The 17,685-nt window shown below is 37.9% G+C and overlaps 3 protein-coding genes across 4 annotated transcripts in view; all 3 read right to left on the bottom strand.

Moving 5' to 3' along the window:
* Positions 1-7,707: 7,707 nt before the first annotated feature.
* Positions 7,708-8,342, bottom strand: LOC134821545 (dynein light chain 2, cytoplasmic). Its single transcript, XM_063832253.1, has 2 exons — positions 8,232-8,342; positions 7,708-8,032 (listed from the first exon to the last, which is right to left on the bottom strand). The coding sequence occupies exons 1-2, from the start codon at positions 8,310-8,312 to the stop codon at positions 7,844-7,846; spliced, it is 270 nt and encodes an 89-aa protein (XP_063688323.1). The 5' UTR covers positions 8,313-8,342; the 3' UTR covers positions 7,708-7,843.
* Positions 8,343-8,575: 233 nt separating this feature from the next.
* The window catches only part of LOC134821544 (dynein light chain 2, cytoplasmic-like), a 68,687-nt gene continuing 59,577 nt past the window's right edge, over positions 8,576-17,685 (bottom strand). Inside the window, 3 exon segments of the mRNA XM_063832252.1 lie at positions 8,576-8,874; positions 8,877-8,970; positions 9,226-9,316. Of these exon segments, the coding sequence (XP_063688322.1) occupies positions 8,783-8,874; positions 8,877-8,970; positions 9,226-9,312 (273 nt within the window). The 5' untranslated portion in view covers positions 9,313-9,316 and the 3' untranslated portion in view covers positions 8,576-8,782.
* Positions 10,996-17,645, bottom strand: LOC134822451 (conserved oligomeric Golgi complex subunit 8-like). Of its 2 annotated transcripts, XM_063833540.1 has the most exons (12): positions 17,583-17,644; positions 17,339-17,413; positions 16,887-17,115; positions 15,348-15,519; positions 14,969-15,115; positions 14,547-14,613; positions 14,257-14,387; positions 13,718-13,820; positions 13,373-13,513; positions 12,948-13,116; positions 12,654-12,788; positions 10,996-12,542 (listed from the first exon to the last, which is right to left on the bottom strand). In XM_063833540.1, exons 1-12 carry the CDS (start codon positions 17,638-17,640, stop codon positions 11,486-11,488), a joined length of 2,484 nt encoding a protein of 827 aa, XP_063689610.1. In that variant the 5' UTR covers positions 17,641-17,644; the 3' UTR covers positions 10,996-11,485. The 2 variants fall into 2 exon arrangements, with proteins under 2 accessions (XP_063689610.1, XP_063689612.1); XM_063833542.1 differs by lacking the exons at positions 14,257-14,387; positions 14,547-14,613 and having other exon boundaries at positions 10,999-12,542; positions 17,583-17,645.

The raw sequence follows: 17,685 nt of genomic DNA, 5'->3' as shown, positions 1-17,685 counted from the left end.
AAAATCAAAATTTTTAAAAAGGGCTCGTAAACTTTAAACAATTAAAAGGGGGGTGGGCCTCTTTTTCATAAAAAACGCCCTCAGATTTAATTGCCTTTTTGGGGCCCAAATTTTTGGGGTTATTTAAAGGGCCTACCCCAAATTTTTTGTTTTTGTTTTTTTGAATTTTTTTAAAAACACTTTTAACAATATAATCTGTATTTTTAAAAATTTTTTAAAACCCTAAAAGTGAAATAGAAAAAGGGTGGCCAAAAGGGCCAAAACCCCCTGAATTGATTTAAGTCTACGAAACTTTCAAAATTTGTGTGTAAATTTGGAGATAAATTTTAAAAAGTTTTTTCGGCCACCATGGTTAACCCAATGTTTTTAGGGAGACGGGAAATACTTTAACATCCCTTTTTTACACACAATAATCTTTAAACTCTGGAAAGTTTTTCATGAAATCAATGGCAATGTTTTTAAAACTGTGTATTAACATGATTAAACCTTACAGCCGATCTTCGAAGGGGGTTTTTGGTTGCCAAAGGCCCAAAAAATCAAAATTAAAAAAGAATTTGTAAACGCAAATCACAAATCTGTGTGTACACTGTACGGGCGTCGGTTAAAATTTTAAAGATAGGTAACATTACTTTTTCGCAAATTTGGGGATGGGCCAGTTTCCCCGTTTTTTTTCGCCCGACACAACCCTTGCATAAAATTTTTTTCCAATTTTAATTAAACCCAAATTTTTTTTTAAAAGGAATTTTGTCTAAATATGAATGAAATCAGGGAAAAACCAAAAATTTTATGTTTCATCCTGAAGTGCTGAGTTTTCAGGCAGTAAAATCAAGATCCTATGAATTTTCGAAAATCTCCCTTTAAAAGTTTTTTTTCGGGCTTTAAAATATCTGGATTGTCCCTTTGGGGGGCAAGCAATTTGTTTTTCTTTTTTGGGGGGGGTTCTGCTCAGAGGGGAAAAAAGGTGATGCACATTTTGTATTTTTCTGACAAGTGGGCTTGAGCCACGTTTTTGTTAAATGCAAAAAACGGTTTAAAGAGTGGGGTTTTTTGGTTTCTTGGAAAAAGGGGCTGAATTTTTTGGCAAATTTTCCCCTATACTCCGGGACTTGTGCACAGGAAAATTATGGGGCTGGGAAAATTTTTGACGAGGCATGAGGGGTAAGGGGGACGTGCGTGTATCCTCGAGGCGGGAGGGAAAAATGCTGGTTGTGGGATAGTGGGTTTATATATATTTTATCGGAAAATAAGGGTAAATTTTGGGATAAATCCAATTTTCTTAAATTTAAAAATTTTCAAGTTATATAACTATTTTCCCAAAGGGTTTTGTAAACTTTTTTAAAAAACAAATTTAAAAGGGTGTGGCCTTTTTTCATGAAAAGACGCCCTAAAAAATTAATTTCAATTTTGGGAAACCCAAAATTTTTGGGTGATTTTAAAATAACCCCAAAAATTTGTGTTTACTGTTTTTGACTTTTGTAAAAACCTGTTTCAATTTTAAATTTTAATTTATGTTTCAACCAAAAATAGTTAAATAGGGGGGGCTGGCCAATGCCACACCCTCTGTAATTGATTTTAAATCTACGAAAAAAATTTTAGAAATTTGTGTTAATTTGGAGTTTAAATTTTAAAAAGTTGGTTTCCGGCCCCCATGTGTTTAAAAGGAATGTTCTACAGCTGTATAATTTCTTTTAACAAACTTTTTTTCACACACAAAATCTAATCTCTGGGAAAGTTGCTATGTTTTCAAGGCAATTTTTGTACTTTTTGGGGTTTTCATTAAAAAAAGCCTTTTTGGGGCCCAACTTCCGTGGGGTTTTTGGTTTCCAAAGGCAAAAACAAAGGGGGAAAAACCCGGGGGGGGGGGGGGCAGGGTGCCCCCCCCCCGGGGTTGGGGGGAACAAATTTAAAAAAAACAAGAAAATTTAAAAAAAATTTAAAAAACAAAAAACCAGGGCAAAAGGTAAAACATTTTTTTTTATTCCCCCAAAAAGCTCTGTACCCCAATGCACTGTAGCCCCCCCCCCCCCCCCCCTACATTGTGTTTATTTTTTAAAAACCATACCGTTTCCCGAAAAGATTTGGGGAATTTCCCCCAGGGGTTAAGAGGAAAAGGGGGTGGAGGGGGGGAGGAAAGGGGGGCCAGCAAAGGTTTTCGGTTAAGGGTTTATTTTCGCCGCCCATTTTACCGTTAACCAAAAAAAAAGATTCCCTTTAGTGCAGGGGTGAACCCTTTTATTGGCCGGGCATGGGTTTTAAATTTAAAAAGTTCCCCCAAGTATTTGGAAAAGCTTAAAATTGTCTAATTTCCTTAAAATTTTCCCGGGGGGCTTCGCCCCCCTATCCCCCGACAAGGTGCTCCGCCCCTTGACCCACTGGGGGGCTGCGCCCCCAGACCCCTGCTATTGGGGGGGCTTCGCCACCCTGCTCCGCCCCTGGACCCCGCAGGGGGCTTCGCCCCCTTGCCCCCCCTGGGTTGAAGACGTGATGTAACCCCTGCAACACATCAATATATAAAAAAATTTGTAAAAAGCAGCACAACTCTGTCGTGTACACTGTACGGGGCGAGCGGGTTTTTTATATTGGGGAACCCTTACTTTTTTTGCATTTGGGGGGAGAAATTCACAAGTTTTTTTTCGCAGACAAACTTCGGGATTTAAAATTTTTATCCAATTAATTTTAAAACCAATTATCTAACGGCTTTTGTCTAAAAAAAATTAAATTAATCGAGAAAACCCCCTTTAAAGGGGTTTTATCCTTAATGTGAGAGTTTTTCAGTAAAAAACTTTATCCTGATAGATAACGAAGTCCCTTAAATGATTGTCTCTGTGCTTAAAATATCTGGATTGTCGTTGGGAGGCGATCAGATTTTTTTTTTTAAGGGGGGGGTTCTGCTCAGCAGGAGAAAGAGGGGGTCAATTTTTTTATTTGTCTGAAAATTTTAAAGGGTTGAGCCACGTTTCCCTAAGTCAAAAAACGGTTTTAAGAATGGGGTTTTTTTCTCCTAATAAGAGCTGAGATTTTTTTCACTTCCCAATACTCCACTTATAAATAGGATCATGGACTGGACATTTTAAGGGGAGGGATGGGAAAAAACGGGGCACGTGCAGTGTATCCCTTTAGGCGGTAGGGAAAAGCGGTATTTTTTTAAAAGTTTGGGGGCGCTGTTTTTCCCGGCTGGGAGAGGTGGATGTGGTCTGGGGTAGTGGTAGGGCATTTGAGTTTGAGGGAGGCTGGACGGTGGTCGACTATTTTCTGATAGGAGTCCGATCTGGTTTGCATCGTTCCAACAGTCTCCGTAACTAAAACAATCCTGTGATCTGGTATTGGTTACTTAAACTTAATTAATTGAACATGGTGTTTGACAGTTGGAGCTTATCACTTTACAGTTACATCACCTTACCTGAATAATTGAATAGGATGAATACTGAATAGCATTTATTAATGCTTTCTTTACCCGGAGAACTCTGTTTTACTTGTCCCTCGGTACACAGACCGTGAGCCGTGACACTTAGTCACAATAATTAAGTCATAAGTCAGAAAGAAGTCCATAATTCGTACACCCATGATTATGTTAAATATAGATTGACTCCAGTCTCCATTGTTCAATGACTTCGTCAAAATGTTTTAGGAAAATGTTCACAGATTTGTTAATTTTGGACTCAAATTAACGTTGAGAAAAACTGAATTTATTTTGGAAAAATCCCGGCTAAAACCAAAATCCCGGCCGGTACCGTACAAAATCGCCAAATACCAGCCGGTATTTCCGGCTGCGCCGGTTATATATCCCGGTCGAGTTCTGTCTGAGACCTAATTTTCTCTATTTTCTCGTGCAATTTTAGATCAGACACAGTCATCTAATTATTTAATAAGAAGGTTTAAATTATAAGCAATTAAAAAAGTTGGACTATCATTGTTTGTGAGTACATATTATACGAATATAAGGAGGTTAATATAATTATAACACATTTAATATAAACATTTAAGACACATTTTTTTATTCCTGCATTGTACTCATTAATTTAACTAGAAAAATTATATAAAAACCACATTTCTATTTGTACAGGGGTTGCTGCTGGTAAACTACCGTCGCTATACATCGACCTATGACTACAATCCTACTTTTAAAAACAACTACCTACATATCTCACATTTGCGAGGACTACTTCATCACAAGCAAAAAATCGACATTGGTAAATAAAGGTAGGTTCTTTTCACTGACTTCGTAAATGTGTACTTATTTTCACACAAATTACGTGCGTGATCATTAAAGGGGTTGCTTGTGTGCAGTTACTTTGGGCCGCGCCACCCTGTTGGGAGTTTTCACATAAGTAAAATTTGCCGATAATACAATTTTACTCATTCTGGACATGTTACCCTATATTATTCATTATACTAGTATTTCTTCAGGTCTGTCTTCTATAACCAACGATGAAAAGAAAAGCTGGGCGAAAACATTTGAGACTGCAGATTGCAGAACTGGAACACTCTATTGAAGACAGTGGCTGCTGAGTGCTGAGCTCATCAAATCTATCAGCATCATGTAACTTCGATCAGGAACAGACTCCTTTCATTTCCGACAACTAGCACCTGTTTCCCTAGACTTACCAAGTACTAAGTAACTGCATAGTATTAGGTTAAATTAAAGGCCCTACATCGAACAAGTCTAACAATTAAAACTTAAATGCAAGAGTGCACAATTTATCACTAAATATCTTCCTCTTTTAATTCTAATCACACACGGTTTCGTCTTTGTTTCACCAATCGTGCTGATAATCAGTAATCATGCACTCTGCACTCTAACTTCGAGAGTTTCAAAAGGGCTCCCGACGAGTTGAATTAGATCAATATTTATCTTTTGATACATAGATACTGATTGGAGGTTCATCATACTATTCTTGTCACATGGTAACGATTAACGATTAGCTGATCAGCTTCCAGCATCGACAGGCCGAAATCATAAATATAATCAGTTGTAATTTAATATTTATCATCGTCCGGATCATCAATAATATTTTAATTTAAAGTTACAATTGAAACGGTGTTAAGAAAGATAATTTAGAGAAATGTTTTGAAAGTGCCCTGATTTCGGGGTATAAACTGTACTGAAACATTAATTTTCAGAAATTTTTATTATAGTTTATTTGTTTTTTTATTTAAAAAAATCCGCCCCAATTTTGGAAGCCATCTGAAAAGCTATTTTCCAGACACAGGCCCTATAAATTTTTTTTTGGGGGATCAAACTCTCAGAAAATTTTTAAAATCAGCCGATAATATTTTTAAAACTAACCCCGGGATTGCATAAGGTTTAAATTTTCTCGCGTCTAGGCATAAACCCTTTTTTTTTGTTTAAACCCTTTATTTTTATTGGGAAAACTTTAGTTTAATGTGGTTACCCTCTCTAAAGTTGGCATTTATTTTAATAAATCTTATTATTATTTCACTGAAAAATGACGCCTTGCCAAAAATTTTTGAAAATAGCCCCTTTTTTTGATAGTTTGAACTAAGTTTTACAACAATTATCTAGTTTGGGTTGAATTTAAAGGGGGAAAAAAATTCCTCCCCTTATCTATTTTGATATAAAAAAAATTCAAACCGTAAAAATGATACTCCTTTTTTTGGGAATTTAAAAAATTTTTTTTCCCTTTGAATTTTTAAAAATATTACCGGGGCACGGGTAAAAAAAAGACATCAGGAAATTTTAAAACTATCGTTAACCCTCACTCAGAAAAAAGCGCGTTCCCTTTAAACGCGTTTTCTTGTTTTTATGCATCAATCCTTCGGGAGAAAACGGGGAGAAGCCCACTGTGCCCCACCACCGAGGCCCCCCCAAGGGTGGGCATCGTGAATCAAACAAAAAACTTGTAGCGCGATGCACTACTGGGTCGCGCGCGCATCTAATATGCTTCTCGCAACCACGTATGCAGATCGGTTCACATAGCCATGTGCCTACGCGTACTCCGGCGGTCGCGCGCTACTGCAAGCGAGAGGGCTCTGGTTAGAGCAAGCAGATCGGCGAGATGCGAAGGATTGACATCGTGAATCAAACAAAAAACATGTACACACGGGTTGACAAATTGTATCTGTGCAATCTTTTAAGCTAATACTTTGTAAATATTTTCAATGTCATGTTGGTTCTTGACCATTGTTAATGGTTTGGCCCGACGCGCGCTACTTCGTAGCACTTGCCATCGGGCGGCCATAAAATTTCGAGAAAAAAGCGGCGCGAAAAGTGGCATGCAACGTATGTCAAGTTTTTGACCTTTTCGTTGACCCAGCACAATATAACACAGTTTCTATACCCCAACGTGACATTTGTCATACGTTGTATGACCCGCCGCGCACGAGTGCGCGGCTCCCCCTGTATCGTCGAAACTATAGTGAAGCGACCGTGGGGGTCACCACGTGATACAACGTGACATATAAGGATCTTTACTATCTATATGTATATCAATGACCGAGCAAAGATGCGTTTGCCAGGTTACCACTTGCCGAATGACTTATTAAAGCAGGATCAGTACCAAACTTCTAGCCTCCAGTGTTTGAGTCCCCGATGATGCATGTGGCATTTCTGTTCAACGAATTCACTGATCTCTAGGCCGGGTGGTATGATGCTGTAACGTAAGCTGCAACGTAGGCTGTAACGTTACTGGGCCGCGCTCAGCCTGTCATTCCGCCTAATCTCTATTCGGTTGTTTACCAACATTAAAGCCTGGGGTCCTCAGGTAAGCTGTAACGTAGGCTCCCTTCTATTTCACCTGCATCAAATTCAATACAATGGTTTCAACAATGTCCCTAATTTGACGTCAAATTCCTCCAAACTAATATTTAGAGGACTAATTCGCCGCTTCGACGCGCAAACTAGCATTCTTGCTTCGCATCGTCGATCGTTGCTCTGCTTCGCAGAGCAACGATCTCGATGGGTTGACATCGTCAATCAAACTAATATAAGCAATTAAAGGACTAAGGAGTAATATCAAATATATAATCAGTAAAGACGCAATTACCTGGGGACCCCAGGCTATAATATAACTATAAGTATAATGTTCATTGTTCATATAAATATAGACAAAAGAGATTCGGCGGATTCGGAATGACTGATGACAGGCTGTACTGGGCGCCGCAACTTCTTCAATAATATAATTCACGGTTACAGGTTATTTTGGGCCGTACACAGTACACAGTTTGGAGTTGTTATTTTCAATGTAAATACTGTACTGAGTTAGAGTTAATTTGTTGTCTTGCAAATGCAATCAGCAATGCAACGAAGTTTTGATATCATCAATCATGATCACTTAATCTGTGATAGCGGGTACAGTAGGTGCAAGTGTTCAATCATCATCCGATTAAAGTATATTAAGTGTAAGATTAACTATATTGCAGTTGCACCAGCATCTTTCACCGCTATTTTACATTTTAATACATTCCACAATCCATGTTCATTGAATGTTGGACAATAGGCATAGGTCTCAAAGCAAATCTAAGATTGGACCGGTCTTTGTTACTTAGTACTTACATGTTAGTCACAATTGAAATAAACAAATGAAACAATTTTTTTCTTTTCAATTTCTGACGAGTGTGTATATGTATGAAGTACGGCAAATAAATTATATACACAGGGACAAAACTGGAAGACCCACCGCACTAACCTAATCCGGCTCACAGAGCTCGCTTACAAAAACATAATAAATCCAGCTTAAAACAAAAATATGTTCAAGGAGGCAAAGGGCTTCAAAGCGTTCTGATCTTTCATAAATATCAAATAATCGGTGATCGGGAACACATATTTATTTACAGTAGGTGCTATATTACGAGTTGAAAAGTGTTCAATGTCAATATGAACAAGTTATCCACTCTTGAAGAGGAGGATTGCAACCTGGCCCAGATAGAAGTAGATGAAATGTTTCGTCTCGTGGGTGACGTAAGAACCGAAGTTTCGTCCCACGATGCAATGCCAGGTTGGGTTGTACTTCTTGTCGAACTCTTTCTTGATGTAGGCGGCAATGTCCTTCTCAATGTTGTACTTCTCTAGGGCCTGAAATAATGTTAAGGGTTATCATTGATCCCATTTATCTGATAGTTGTGTTGACTGAGACCTGTCATGAACCGTAATAGCCTATCAACAAACATTGCAATCATGCTGAGGGTGATCACAGGATTGAGGATACGCAAGAATTATGATGTAAGATCTCACAGAATAAGACTTTACAGATCAGATTACGAGATAAACTAACCTGAGTGGCACACTCGACGGCATCCTGCTGCATATCCTCTGCCATGTCGGCATTCTTGATCACTGCTTTTCGTTCAGCCATGGTATCGTCTTGGCTAAGGATGTATTCGTTAAGAATTTTGAAAATGCAATCTTATCATGAGTAGAAATAATGACATTATTCAAGGAATTTGCCAAACCAAATTATCCTCACTAAATACCAGCAATGATATTTGAAAATGCTACGCCTATGCAATGATCTCACATGATAAATATTTCACAAAGTCGAGTGAAAGACAGCGGATCTAAACATTCAACAATTGGATAAAAATGTCATCATAAATATTAACATGATAATATAATAAATCGTTATAAGCAAAATTCTTATTCTCATCTGATTATAACATGGACCGGCACGGGGTTTGGATTTTAGGTGGGTCGGAAATATCGGAATACATTAAAATGAGCACGGTCTGATAGAGTTTTTCGTTCATGCCAAGTCAGGAAGGCTCGGGAGGGAAAGTAAGACATCGAAAGTAGCAAGTCATATTAGACAGGAATGATTACGTCAGTTTATCCGCTTTTGAAGAGGAGAATAGCGACCTGTCCCAGATAGAAGTATATGAAATGTTTCGTCTCGTGGGTGACGTAAGAACCGAAGTTCGTCCCACGATGCAATGCCAGGTTGGGTTGTACTTCTTGTCGAACTCTTTCTTGATGTAGGCGGCAATGTCCTTCTCAATGTTGTACTTCTCTAGAGCCTGAAAGATGCATTCGATAATCAATTCGATTAAACATCTGGTAAACATCTCCTGCTTGAGAGGCAGGTGTGGTAATATTGGATTTAACTGCGGCGCGCCATCAGCAATAACTCTCATACTACGATTTTTGATCGCATTAGATTTACCCGAATGTACTCAATCAGGTGGTGGCCACAAATAAAATATCGTGAAACTATCAAACAGTTTACAGGAAATAACAGGGGAGAAAATAGGTTGTTCATCAGATGAGCTTACCTGAGTCGCACACTCGACAGCGTCCTGCTGCATATCCTCTGCCATGTCGGCATTCTTGATTACTGCTTTTCGTTCGGCACCAGCCATTGCTAAGAATATACAAATATTAAGGGGGCCAGTTGAGGTGAACATAAAGTGCAAGATTTAAAAGATGATGATCTTGAATGCCATGATTGACAATGCAAACAAGGCACAAACCAGAAATAAGACACAGTAAAAGAGGAAAGCGACAGTAAATATTTAACCAGTGGCGTAACGAAGGGCCCCGCTGACCCCGCTGTGCAGGGGGGCGCCGTCTTAGGGGGGCGCCAAATCGTCGTTTGAATGTGGGGACAATTATGAAAACTTAACTAAAGTACTAGCAAAACTGCGCGTTTTGCTCTAGATACACACTTTTTTAGAGATTTTTTACGGGGTATCCTTTAAAAATCACCTAATTTGTTCAATTTTAGGGAGGGGGCACCAAAAGGGGAGGGGGCGCCAACAGGGGGGCGCCTTTTCGGCAGGGGGGCGCCAACAGGCAACGTTACGCCACTGTATTTAACGACGATGGATCAAAGGCAATTGCTATGTTAAGTTACGGATCAGTTACAGTTAATAGAAGTAGATAATAGCAGCGATATCTGAGTCGTATCCGGGTTCCAGAGAAGAGATTTCTCGTGTTTGGAGATGCTTTGGCCTGACACACAGGAAAGACAACTGTGCACTATCGACTAGAATTAATTAATGATATAGAGCTTGTGGACACAGCTGGTTTTATGGGACTGAATAGACAAAGGATGCTCGACAAATGATACAGAGTACAACGGCTAAAATTTTGTATACTCGCTAGTTGCTATGGAGGTTGCACTCTCATTAGAGGAAATAGAAGCTCGCAACAAAAGCTTGCAATATCGTGCGAGCTCTTGATGCGAGCTTTTGTTCGCGCGCCCCCATTGGTTTTCGGAGGTCACGCGCACCATTCACGTGACTTGAGCTCGCTCTTCTAAATGAGAGTAGATCAGAGCATCATTAAATCCACCGTTTCCATGGCAACAGCGGTAAGCCAATCTGCTAATTCTAAATCATCTTTTCCTATTGGAGACTTAAGAAGCTTTTGACGTCGAGGGAAACCCACGATAAGTTCTCTAGACACAAGCCAGCTTATCAGCTAAGTATCAGTACAAGAGGACCGGTGCGCCTCCAAACGTCATCACATCAAAGTTATGGCCGCGATTTCTCACAATCTTACGGTGACATGCTTACTGGAGTAAGGCCAAGTTACTGTACTTGTAGCTGTCACATCTTTAATATCCGGTGATGCTATTGGCAACACCCAACATTGCTCGATACAGAGACCAGAAGTTAGAAGCTGTAGAGGCTGTAAGCTGTTAACCGATTACTACCATGGTTAAGGTGAGTGGTGATAATGGTTATCTTGGACCTTGGAAAACATCATCTCATATGTCAAGTGTTGCACTTGTCTGGCTGCAAACCTTAGTCTATCACACCCAGAATATCAAATATCTTGATCAACTCAATGCCGAGCCCTTTGACAAGCTTCATTGCCGCAATATAAAAGCTTACATGTTTAAATCTAAATTCAACTTGTTTGCTCGATACTGCAAGCTGCACTGAATAATTTGTGATTCAATAGTTTTTTCAACATCATGCAACTGTTGTGATTCTGGATTGAATAAAGTTTTAAGTAAGCCCACTAAGCTATAGCATGAACTGCATTTCGACGAATTCACTCAGAAATTATTAACATGCGAAATGATACATCGGGGCGTAGCTAGGGGTAAGAGCACTGGAATGAATGTACAAGGCATCATTTTGTACTAAGCTCATATACTGCCATGATCAGGTTTAGTTCGAGATCATAATGATACATTCATAAATCAATTGTTCAATTAAGAGCAAGAAAATTAGGTTCTAAGTCGAAGTCAAATAAACTAAAGACAATAGTACGGTAAAATATGTTTAGCTTTCCCTCAAAAAGAAGTACCAAAACACTCAAAGATTTCCAACATGAACAAAATGCGAAACACCTGATTTGACATGTCGTAATATCCTTTAAAATATCGGCTTACGGATGTGGATAAAATTTGCTTGACAAACTGTGTTAACTCATCCGCCCATAGTCAAAACCATGACATAATATAATTCCTAAGCCTTGAAAAGGAATATTACTAAAGTCAGAACAAAAATCAAAATTAAACCTAAATTCTTTATTCTTAAACAAAAGCAAAAAATACATTTTGTGCATTCACAAAATTCATTACTCCCCTAGACCGATGTTTCGAACATCCCCAGAACTAACTAAATCAGAACTCATCACGACTTCATCTTCAACTGATATGGTATCCCCAACATTCTCGATACACTCCGCTGTCCTATTTTCAGACACTTCACTTCTGTCATTAGCGTTAAACGTTGTGTTATCATTTTCAAGATTTTCGCTATGTAATTCAACAGAGTGAACATTATCTGATGTTTCTAGCTCGTTGTTGATTGTTTCGAGAGGTAAATCTGGAATAACACTCGCTATTTCAACTTTTGAGCTTTCGTGAACATCAGTCGTCTCTACAGCATCTGTTTGAGCATCACCTCTACTCTCGCTTTCTAATAAGTCTGTCTCATTATTATGATCCATATTTTCTGTCTCTGTTTTTGATTCCAGCTCATTTTCTACTCCTTCATCAGGAACTACAACCTGGTCTTCTGATTCACCACCAATAGTTCCACTGTCAGAGTTAGGAACTCTACCCTGACCTTCAATGTCAGAAATTGTCATTTCTCTCTCATTATCAGAAACAATAATTTCATTTTCATTGACAATATCAGAAATTATATTATCACCTTCATCATCAGGAACTCCTCTTTCGCTTTCATTACTAGCAACATCACGAACAGTCTCATTTTCAGGGACTCTTCTTTCACTTTCAATATCTGAAACTGTCATTTCGTTATCAGGAACAGTATTTCTATTTTCGTTGTCAACATCAGAAATTATATTATCACCTTCATCATCAGGAACCCCTCTTTCGCTTTCATTACCAGCAACTTCAATTACATTTTTATTTTCATCGTTAGAAACAGGAAATTCGATTTCATCATCAGGAAGTTTATCGTCACTTTCTTCGCCAAGAATTCCACTTTCTGTTTCGTTTTCAATCTCAGCGTTATCTTCAGTATCAGCAGTTTCCTCGCTCGTTCCGTTCTCGACAGAGAAAGGTTTGTCAGCCAGTAGGATCTTAGTTGCTGACGAGAGAAAAGGAAGGAGTTGGTCCTGCAGAGCGACTAGGTCCAAGGAGAGAAGATTCTTGTCCATATACCTGCGACGAAAATGATCAAATTAGAAAGATATTTCGAGAATTTCAACTTAAAAAAGATAACCAAATATCCTTTGAAGAGTGATTTTTCTGAAGACAGGACGATAAACTTACGTTTTTCCAGAAAAGGATCGATGTTTGTACAATTCAGGTAGTGTCTTGAACACAGACTTCAAATAAGAATCGATCATCGGTAACATTTCCAGAACTATGATCGTACTGAACCTCTCAGCTATCTTTGGTTTTGACCTAAAAAAGTAGTTTGAAATAGTTTGAAGATGTCAGTACGATTAAATATATTGAAACGAAAGCGATTGAAACTTTTGAGCCATTCATGAAATCGATTACAGATATATAAAATGTCTCTAAAAGGCTGACCAAAATGTTGTCGTAGTGAAACAAACTCACTTGAAGATCCCGACAGTCAAGTCGATGACAGTTTGCAGTGAGGTCTGCAGCGTCTGCACAACGGTGAGGCAGATAGAGACAGGGGCACAGTGTCTCAATTCGTTAAACATGCTGGCAATTGAGTTGGTGTACACAGCCAGAGGAGTCAGATTCACTAGTGTTGGTTCCCCTGAAGCATGTGAGTTTGAAATTGGGTTTTAACTATTTTCGTTATTAGATAGTACACCAGGCCTCTTGAAGAAAGTTAATTGATGACTACGATGTATGGCCAGTATATAATATAATGAGGGCAATTTTAAATTTGCTTACTAGTTGAAAATTGTATTCGAATAAGTCGAGAAAAGTTGAAACTGCAACAAATTTTGTGTGATTAGCTTGCTGTTTAGTTATATTTACAATATGGAGTGCCGATAAAATATTCTTACCGTGGTAAGCCACATCAAGCAAAGTCTCGCATTTTCTCTTAAACCTATCAGTTGCTTTCTGAATAGTCTTCAAACACAACTCTAGTATTCTCTGTTGGAATATCGGGACCAGGGCTCCTCGGAAATCTGTTCCTACTCTTCCTGATAGTTAATTCTGGTAATCTATTAAATCATTACGATCACTATAAAATATCAGAACTTGCAACCTGATTAAAACCGGTTAACAGCTGATGGTGGCTTTAAACGATGCACTTAAAATAAATAACGTCTGACTTTAAAACAAAAATCTTTCAAACGGGAAATCCACTAAACCATGTTAACTTAATAATATGAAGTTGCTCTTACCGAGTGACATGCCAAAGTACATAGCTTGCGCTAGAGTTGAATCCAGTATGGCACCGTTACAGCGTGGTAGATTTTCGTTCAGAATTCCCAGGAAATATTCAACCTAGACAATGTTATGTAAAACAGTTGATGATATCGAGTTTAACATAAAAGTTGGCTGGTCATGTCTGGTTCAGAGATGTTTGCTTTGCAGCTACTTTTTGGTACCATAGCATGATAGCAAGCAGCGCATGATGATTATTGGAAACGCGCAATGTTAGAGCGCGCGCAATTCTGTCACCGATCTCGTTAATTGGTCATCTTTGTTTCACCTGATATAAAGTTTGGCGCGTCACGTAAACTAACAGAAAATTGAGGACAGTAAACATGCCACGCAGATCCTTCGGGGGCCGATCGGAATTAGCATCTCTGAACCGTGAGAAAAGATTCCCTAGATATTTTTAAACATACAGATCCGGCTGAAAAGGACCTCCCTGGCCCCGTCAAGGATCTAGCCCACAGTCAATAAAAAGATCTCATTTTAGTTCCTTAGTTCCTACCTGTTTATGAAGCCAAGAGTTGAAAATTAAACTTGTAGCTTTATCCTCAATGAAGACTGATCTGTACTGAGTTATAATGTCGAATAAGTTGACTCTGTAGCTGTCTATCATCTTACACATGTAATACTGAACTGAAATATAGAATTACGTTTAAAAATAAAGCATTAGAGTCAGAATTCTCGCTCCATTGGTAGGATATAATTTCTTGTGCGTTTAACCATTGCAAATTATTCTCGAAGAAAGACATCTACCATGTAAATATGCGAGGGACGATTATGATATAAACTTACTTTCTCCTTTATTTAAGTTATCAATAATCCCTCGAAACCACTCTGAACGTACTTGCAGAAATTTCACCTGCAATATTTATATTCTAAACTGTGTACTTGTAACAATCAAGGAGAAACTACCAACAATAAAGCTATAATCTCTTATGCGGTACTTGGAAACCGTGCATATTCCCCAACGGTTGTGCTTTAAGAACTGGAACTTTTAGCCCTGATAGTCGAATAGTTTACATAGTCGCATTGTGACGACTATAAATACTATTCAGCACACAATCAAGCGTTCGTCAAGTCGTCAGTAAAAGAAATAATCGTGAACAATAAGAAACAAAACATGACAATCAGACAAATAACTCAAACAATGTAAACCTCTAAACCTCTAAACCTCTAAACCTCTAAACCTCTAAACCTCTAAACCTAATAATAACCTTAAGCTGAGTGTCAGTATAAGTTCCAATTCTCCTCAACAATCCGACACTCTTCAGACACTGAGCTAATGTTATCTGTCCTTGTAGCTGTTTTATCAAGATGTCTTCCATGTGCTTTATACACGCGTCACTATCTTCTTTGATCATCTGACAAATAGTGTTGAGATGGAATTGATAATATAAGGATGACCAGATGAACAATTTTAAATGTGAATGAAAACAAAACCATCTAATCGTTTCCCTAAACTTGGCAAAAAGAATATAACACGTGCACATACATAGAGGCATATGTTGTAGACTCTTGGCATGGTTAATCAACATATTTGGAATATCATGTTGCAATATTTGTTTAATTTGCTAAACTAAAATTACATAAAACCTGAATGATAGGAATGTCATTGTATTTAACGGCTAAGTTGTTAACGAAACTATGCAGTTCCAACCCCTCCTCAAAGTAACTGTTTCTAATGCTGGTGTCTATAAGCTGAGGTAGTTCCAGTATCTCAAGTAGTTGGGGGTGTTTCGAGATGCTGATATTTGCTTCTTTTCTCCTGGTGGAGAAGATATTGTTATAGGTTATTATGGTAGGAGAGATATCGTTATTCGTTACAGTTTACTAATCGGTTGTAGAGATTTCCCCTAACGTGCTTAAGATTTTGATTCCACCACCAGTAAACATTTTGATAGATTAAACCACCAGTAGACTTACAATTTGTTAGTTCCCAACGGTGTCCGACCATTATGTTCCCTATAATCTGGCCCCCATAGGGAACAATCCGTAACGATTAGTTGATGATGTTTTCCATGGAGTTCTGTTTTGTTGCCACCTTTGTTTGAGAAGCTTAATCGATACTATGTATGCTAAGTACCAAACAACAAGTGGGAGGTGGATCGTTGGTATACCGTTAAATCGATTTAACACCGCAATTCCAGTCGCAAGCCTGGGACCACTACTAGCATTGTCACAACATCTACAAAGCTGCCATATAGCCTGACTGACAATTTTCTCGACTGACTGACAATGTTTCTTCTTTTCCCCATTTAGAATACAAAGATTAGTACATTTTAGCTTATGATTAATATTATATTTTTACCTATAGTTTACCTAGATGTGGACCATAACTGAACTTCAACAAACTACACATTTATTGGCAACTGTTATTGTTTCTACTTGTCCTTGTTAAATAACTGCAGATAAAACTTGAAGAATTGAAGGACACCAGTCTTACACAAGTATAATATGTACTTGAAAATTAAAACGTATCAACACCATCTAATTATGGAAAAACAATAATTTGATAAATTCCTGAGTATCAACAGTTGTCAACTTTAAGAACAATAGTCTTCCATATAATAGGCCACCAGTTTACTTTCATTTTGTTAATTTTCACCGCCAGTTTACTCACATTTTATTAGTTTCCACCGCCAGTTTACTTACATTTTATTAGTTTACACCGCCAGTTTACTAACATTTTATTAGTTTTCACCGCCAGTTTACTTACATTTTATTAGTTTACACCGCCAGTTTACTAACATTTTATTAGTTTCCACCGCCAGTTTACTTACATTTTATTAGTTTACACCGCCAGTTTACTTACATTTTATAAGTTTACACCACCAGTTTACTTTCATTTTGTTAATTTTCACCGCCATTTTACTTACATTTTATTAGTTTACACCGCCAGTTAAATTACATTTTATTAGTTTACACCGCCAGTTTACTTACATTTTATTAGTTTCCACCGCCAGTTTACTTACATTTTATTAGTTTCCACCGCCAGTATACTTACATTTTATTAGTTTCCACCGCCAGTTTACTTACATTTTATTAGTTTCCACCGCCAGTTTACTTACATTTTGTTAATTTTCACCGCCAGTTTACTTACATTTTATTAGTTTCCACCGCTAGTTTACTTACATTTTATTAGTTTCCACCGCCAGTTTACTGCACTTGTACAACGTATCCTGTAGCTCGGGAACAGTTTCAATGACACTGTCCAAGTTTACCTCCAGCCCGTCAAACGACTGCCTGATATCACTGCTACACTCTGCTGTTGACACGAAGGATTGGTAGTGTTTGAACGCTAAGTTTTTCTGCTCTGTAAGCAGTCTCCTTTCTTCATCCTCCCATTTCTCCTTTTCTCGGCCTGATAATTATCATACATGAATTTAAAATAGATTGTTTTATATTCTTACGATTCAATTTCCACAGTATTGATATTATTTATCCTGTTGATCCAGATCACGATAAATTGATTTCACAACATTTCGTCTTTAGATAAGAATCTTTAATTAATAAACTTATTCTAAGAATCTTTAATTAATAAACTTATTCTCGTGTGAGCAATATTATGTAGTATCCTGACTTACTGAATTTATCAGAGGTAAGGTTGCATATTACGTTAGTAAAGTATTCTTCAAAGCCTTCAAAGTTCTGCCAGCTATCTGAACAATGGGGCATTATTTTTTTACTGAAACTTTAAAAGTCGTTGAAATCAAATCTACTTATTCAGACAGACATGTTCTAAATTTCAGTAAATTAATTTTAACCAACAAAACGATAGATCCATGTTCGAATTCGCTATCTTTAACACACAATCAATTTTTTACTTACCTTTGAAGTAGTCAGCAAAAAACTTCTGGTATCTCGAATGAGAAGACATCCTGTACATAAATTTGATATCAGATAATTCAGTCGAAACAAGAGAACAAATATG

The sequence above is a fragment of the Bolinopsis microptera genome, chromosome 10 (assembly GCF_026151205.1).
Source record: "Bolinopsis microptera isolate Bmic1 chromosome 10, MBARI_Bmic_1.0, whole genome shotgun sequence".
Lineage (NCBI taxonomy): Eukaryota > Metazoa > Ctenophora > Tentaculata > Lobata > Bolinopsidae > Bolinopsis > Bolinopsis microptera.
Note: the sequence above shows the minus strand (reverse complement) of the source record. Positions and strands in the feature narration are given on the sequence as shown.

Excerpts from the sequence above, each read along its gene's own strand:
- LOC134821545 (XM_063832253.1), bottom strand. The coding sequence starts at position 8,312 with ATGGCTGAACGAAAAGCAGTGATCAAGAATGCCGACATGGCAGAGGAT. Across the intron at positions 8,033-8,231 it reads CCGTCGAGTGTGCCACTCAG|GCCCTAGAGAAGTACAACAT; the intron begins GTTAGTTTATCT and ends ACATTATTTCAG.
- LOC134822451 (XM_063833540.1), bottom strand. The coding sequence starts at position 17,640 with ATGTACAGGATGTCTTCTCATTCGAGATACCAGAAGTTTTTTGCTGAC. Across the intron at positions 17,116-17,338 it reads CCTTACCTCTGATAAATTCA|GCCGAGAAAAGGAGAAATGG; the intron begins GTAAGTCAGGAT and ends GATAATTATCAG. Across the intron at positions 15,520-16,886 it reads GCGGTGGAAACTAATAAAAT|GAGAAAAGAAGCAAATATCA; the intron begins GTAAGTAAACTA and ends CTTCTCCACCAG.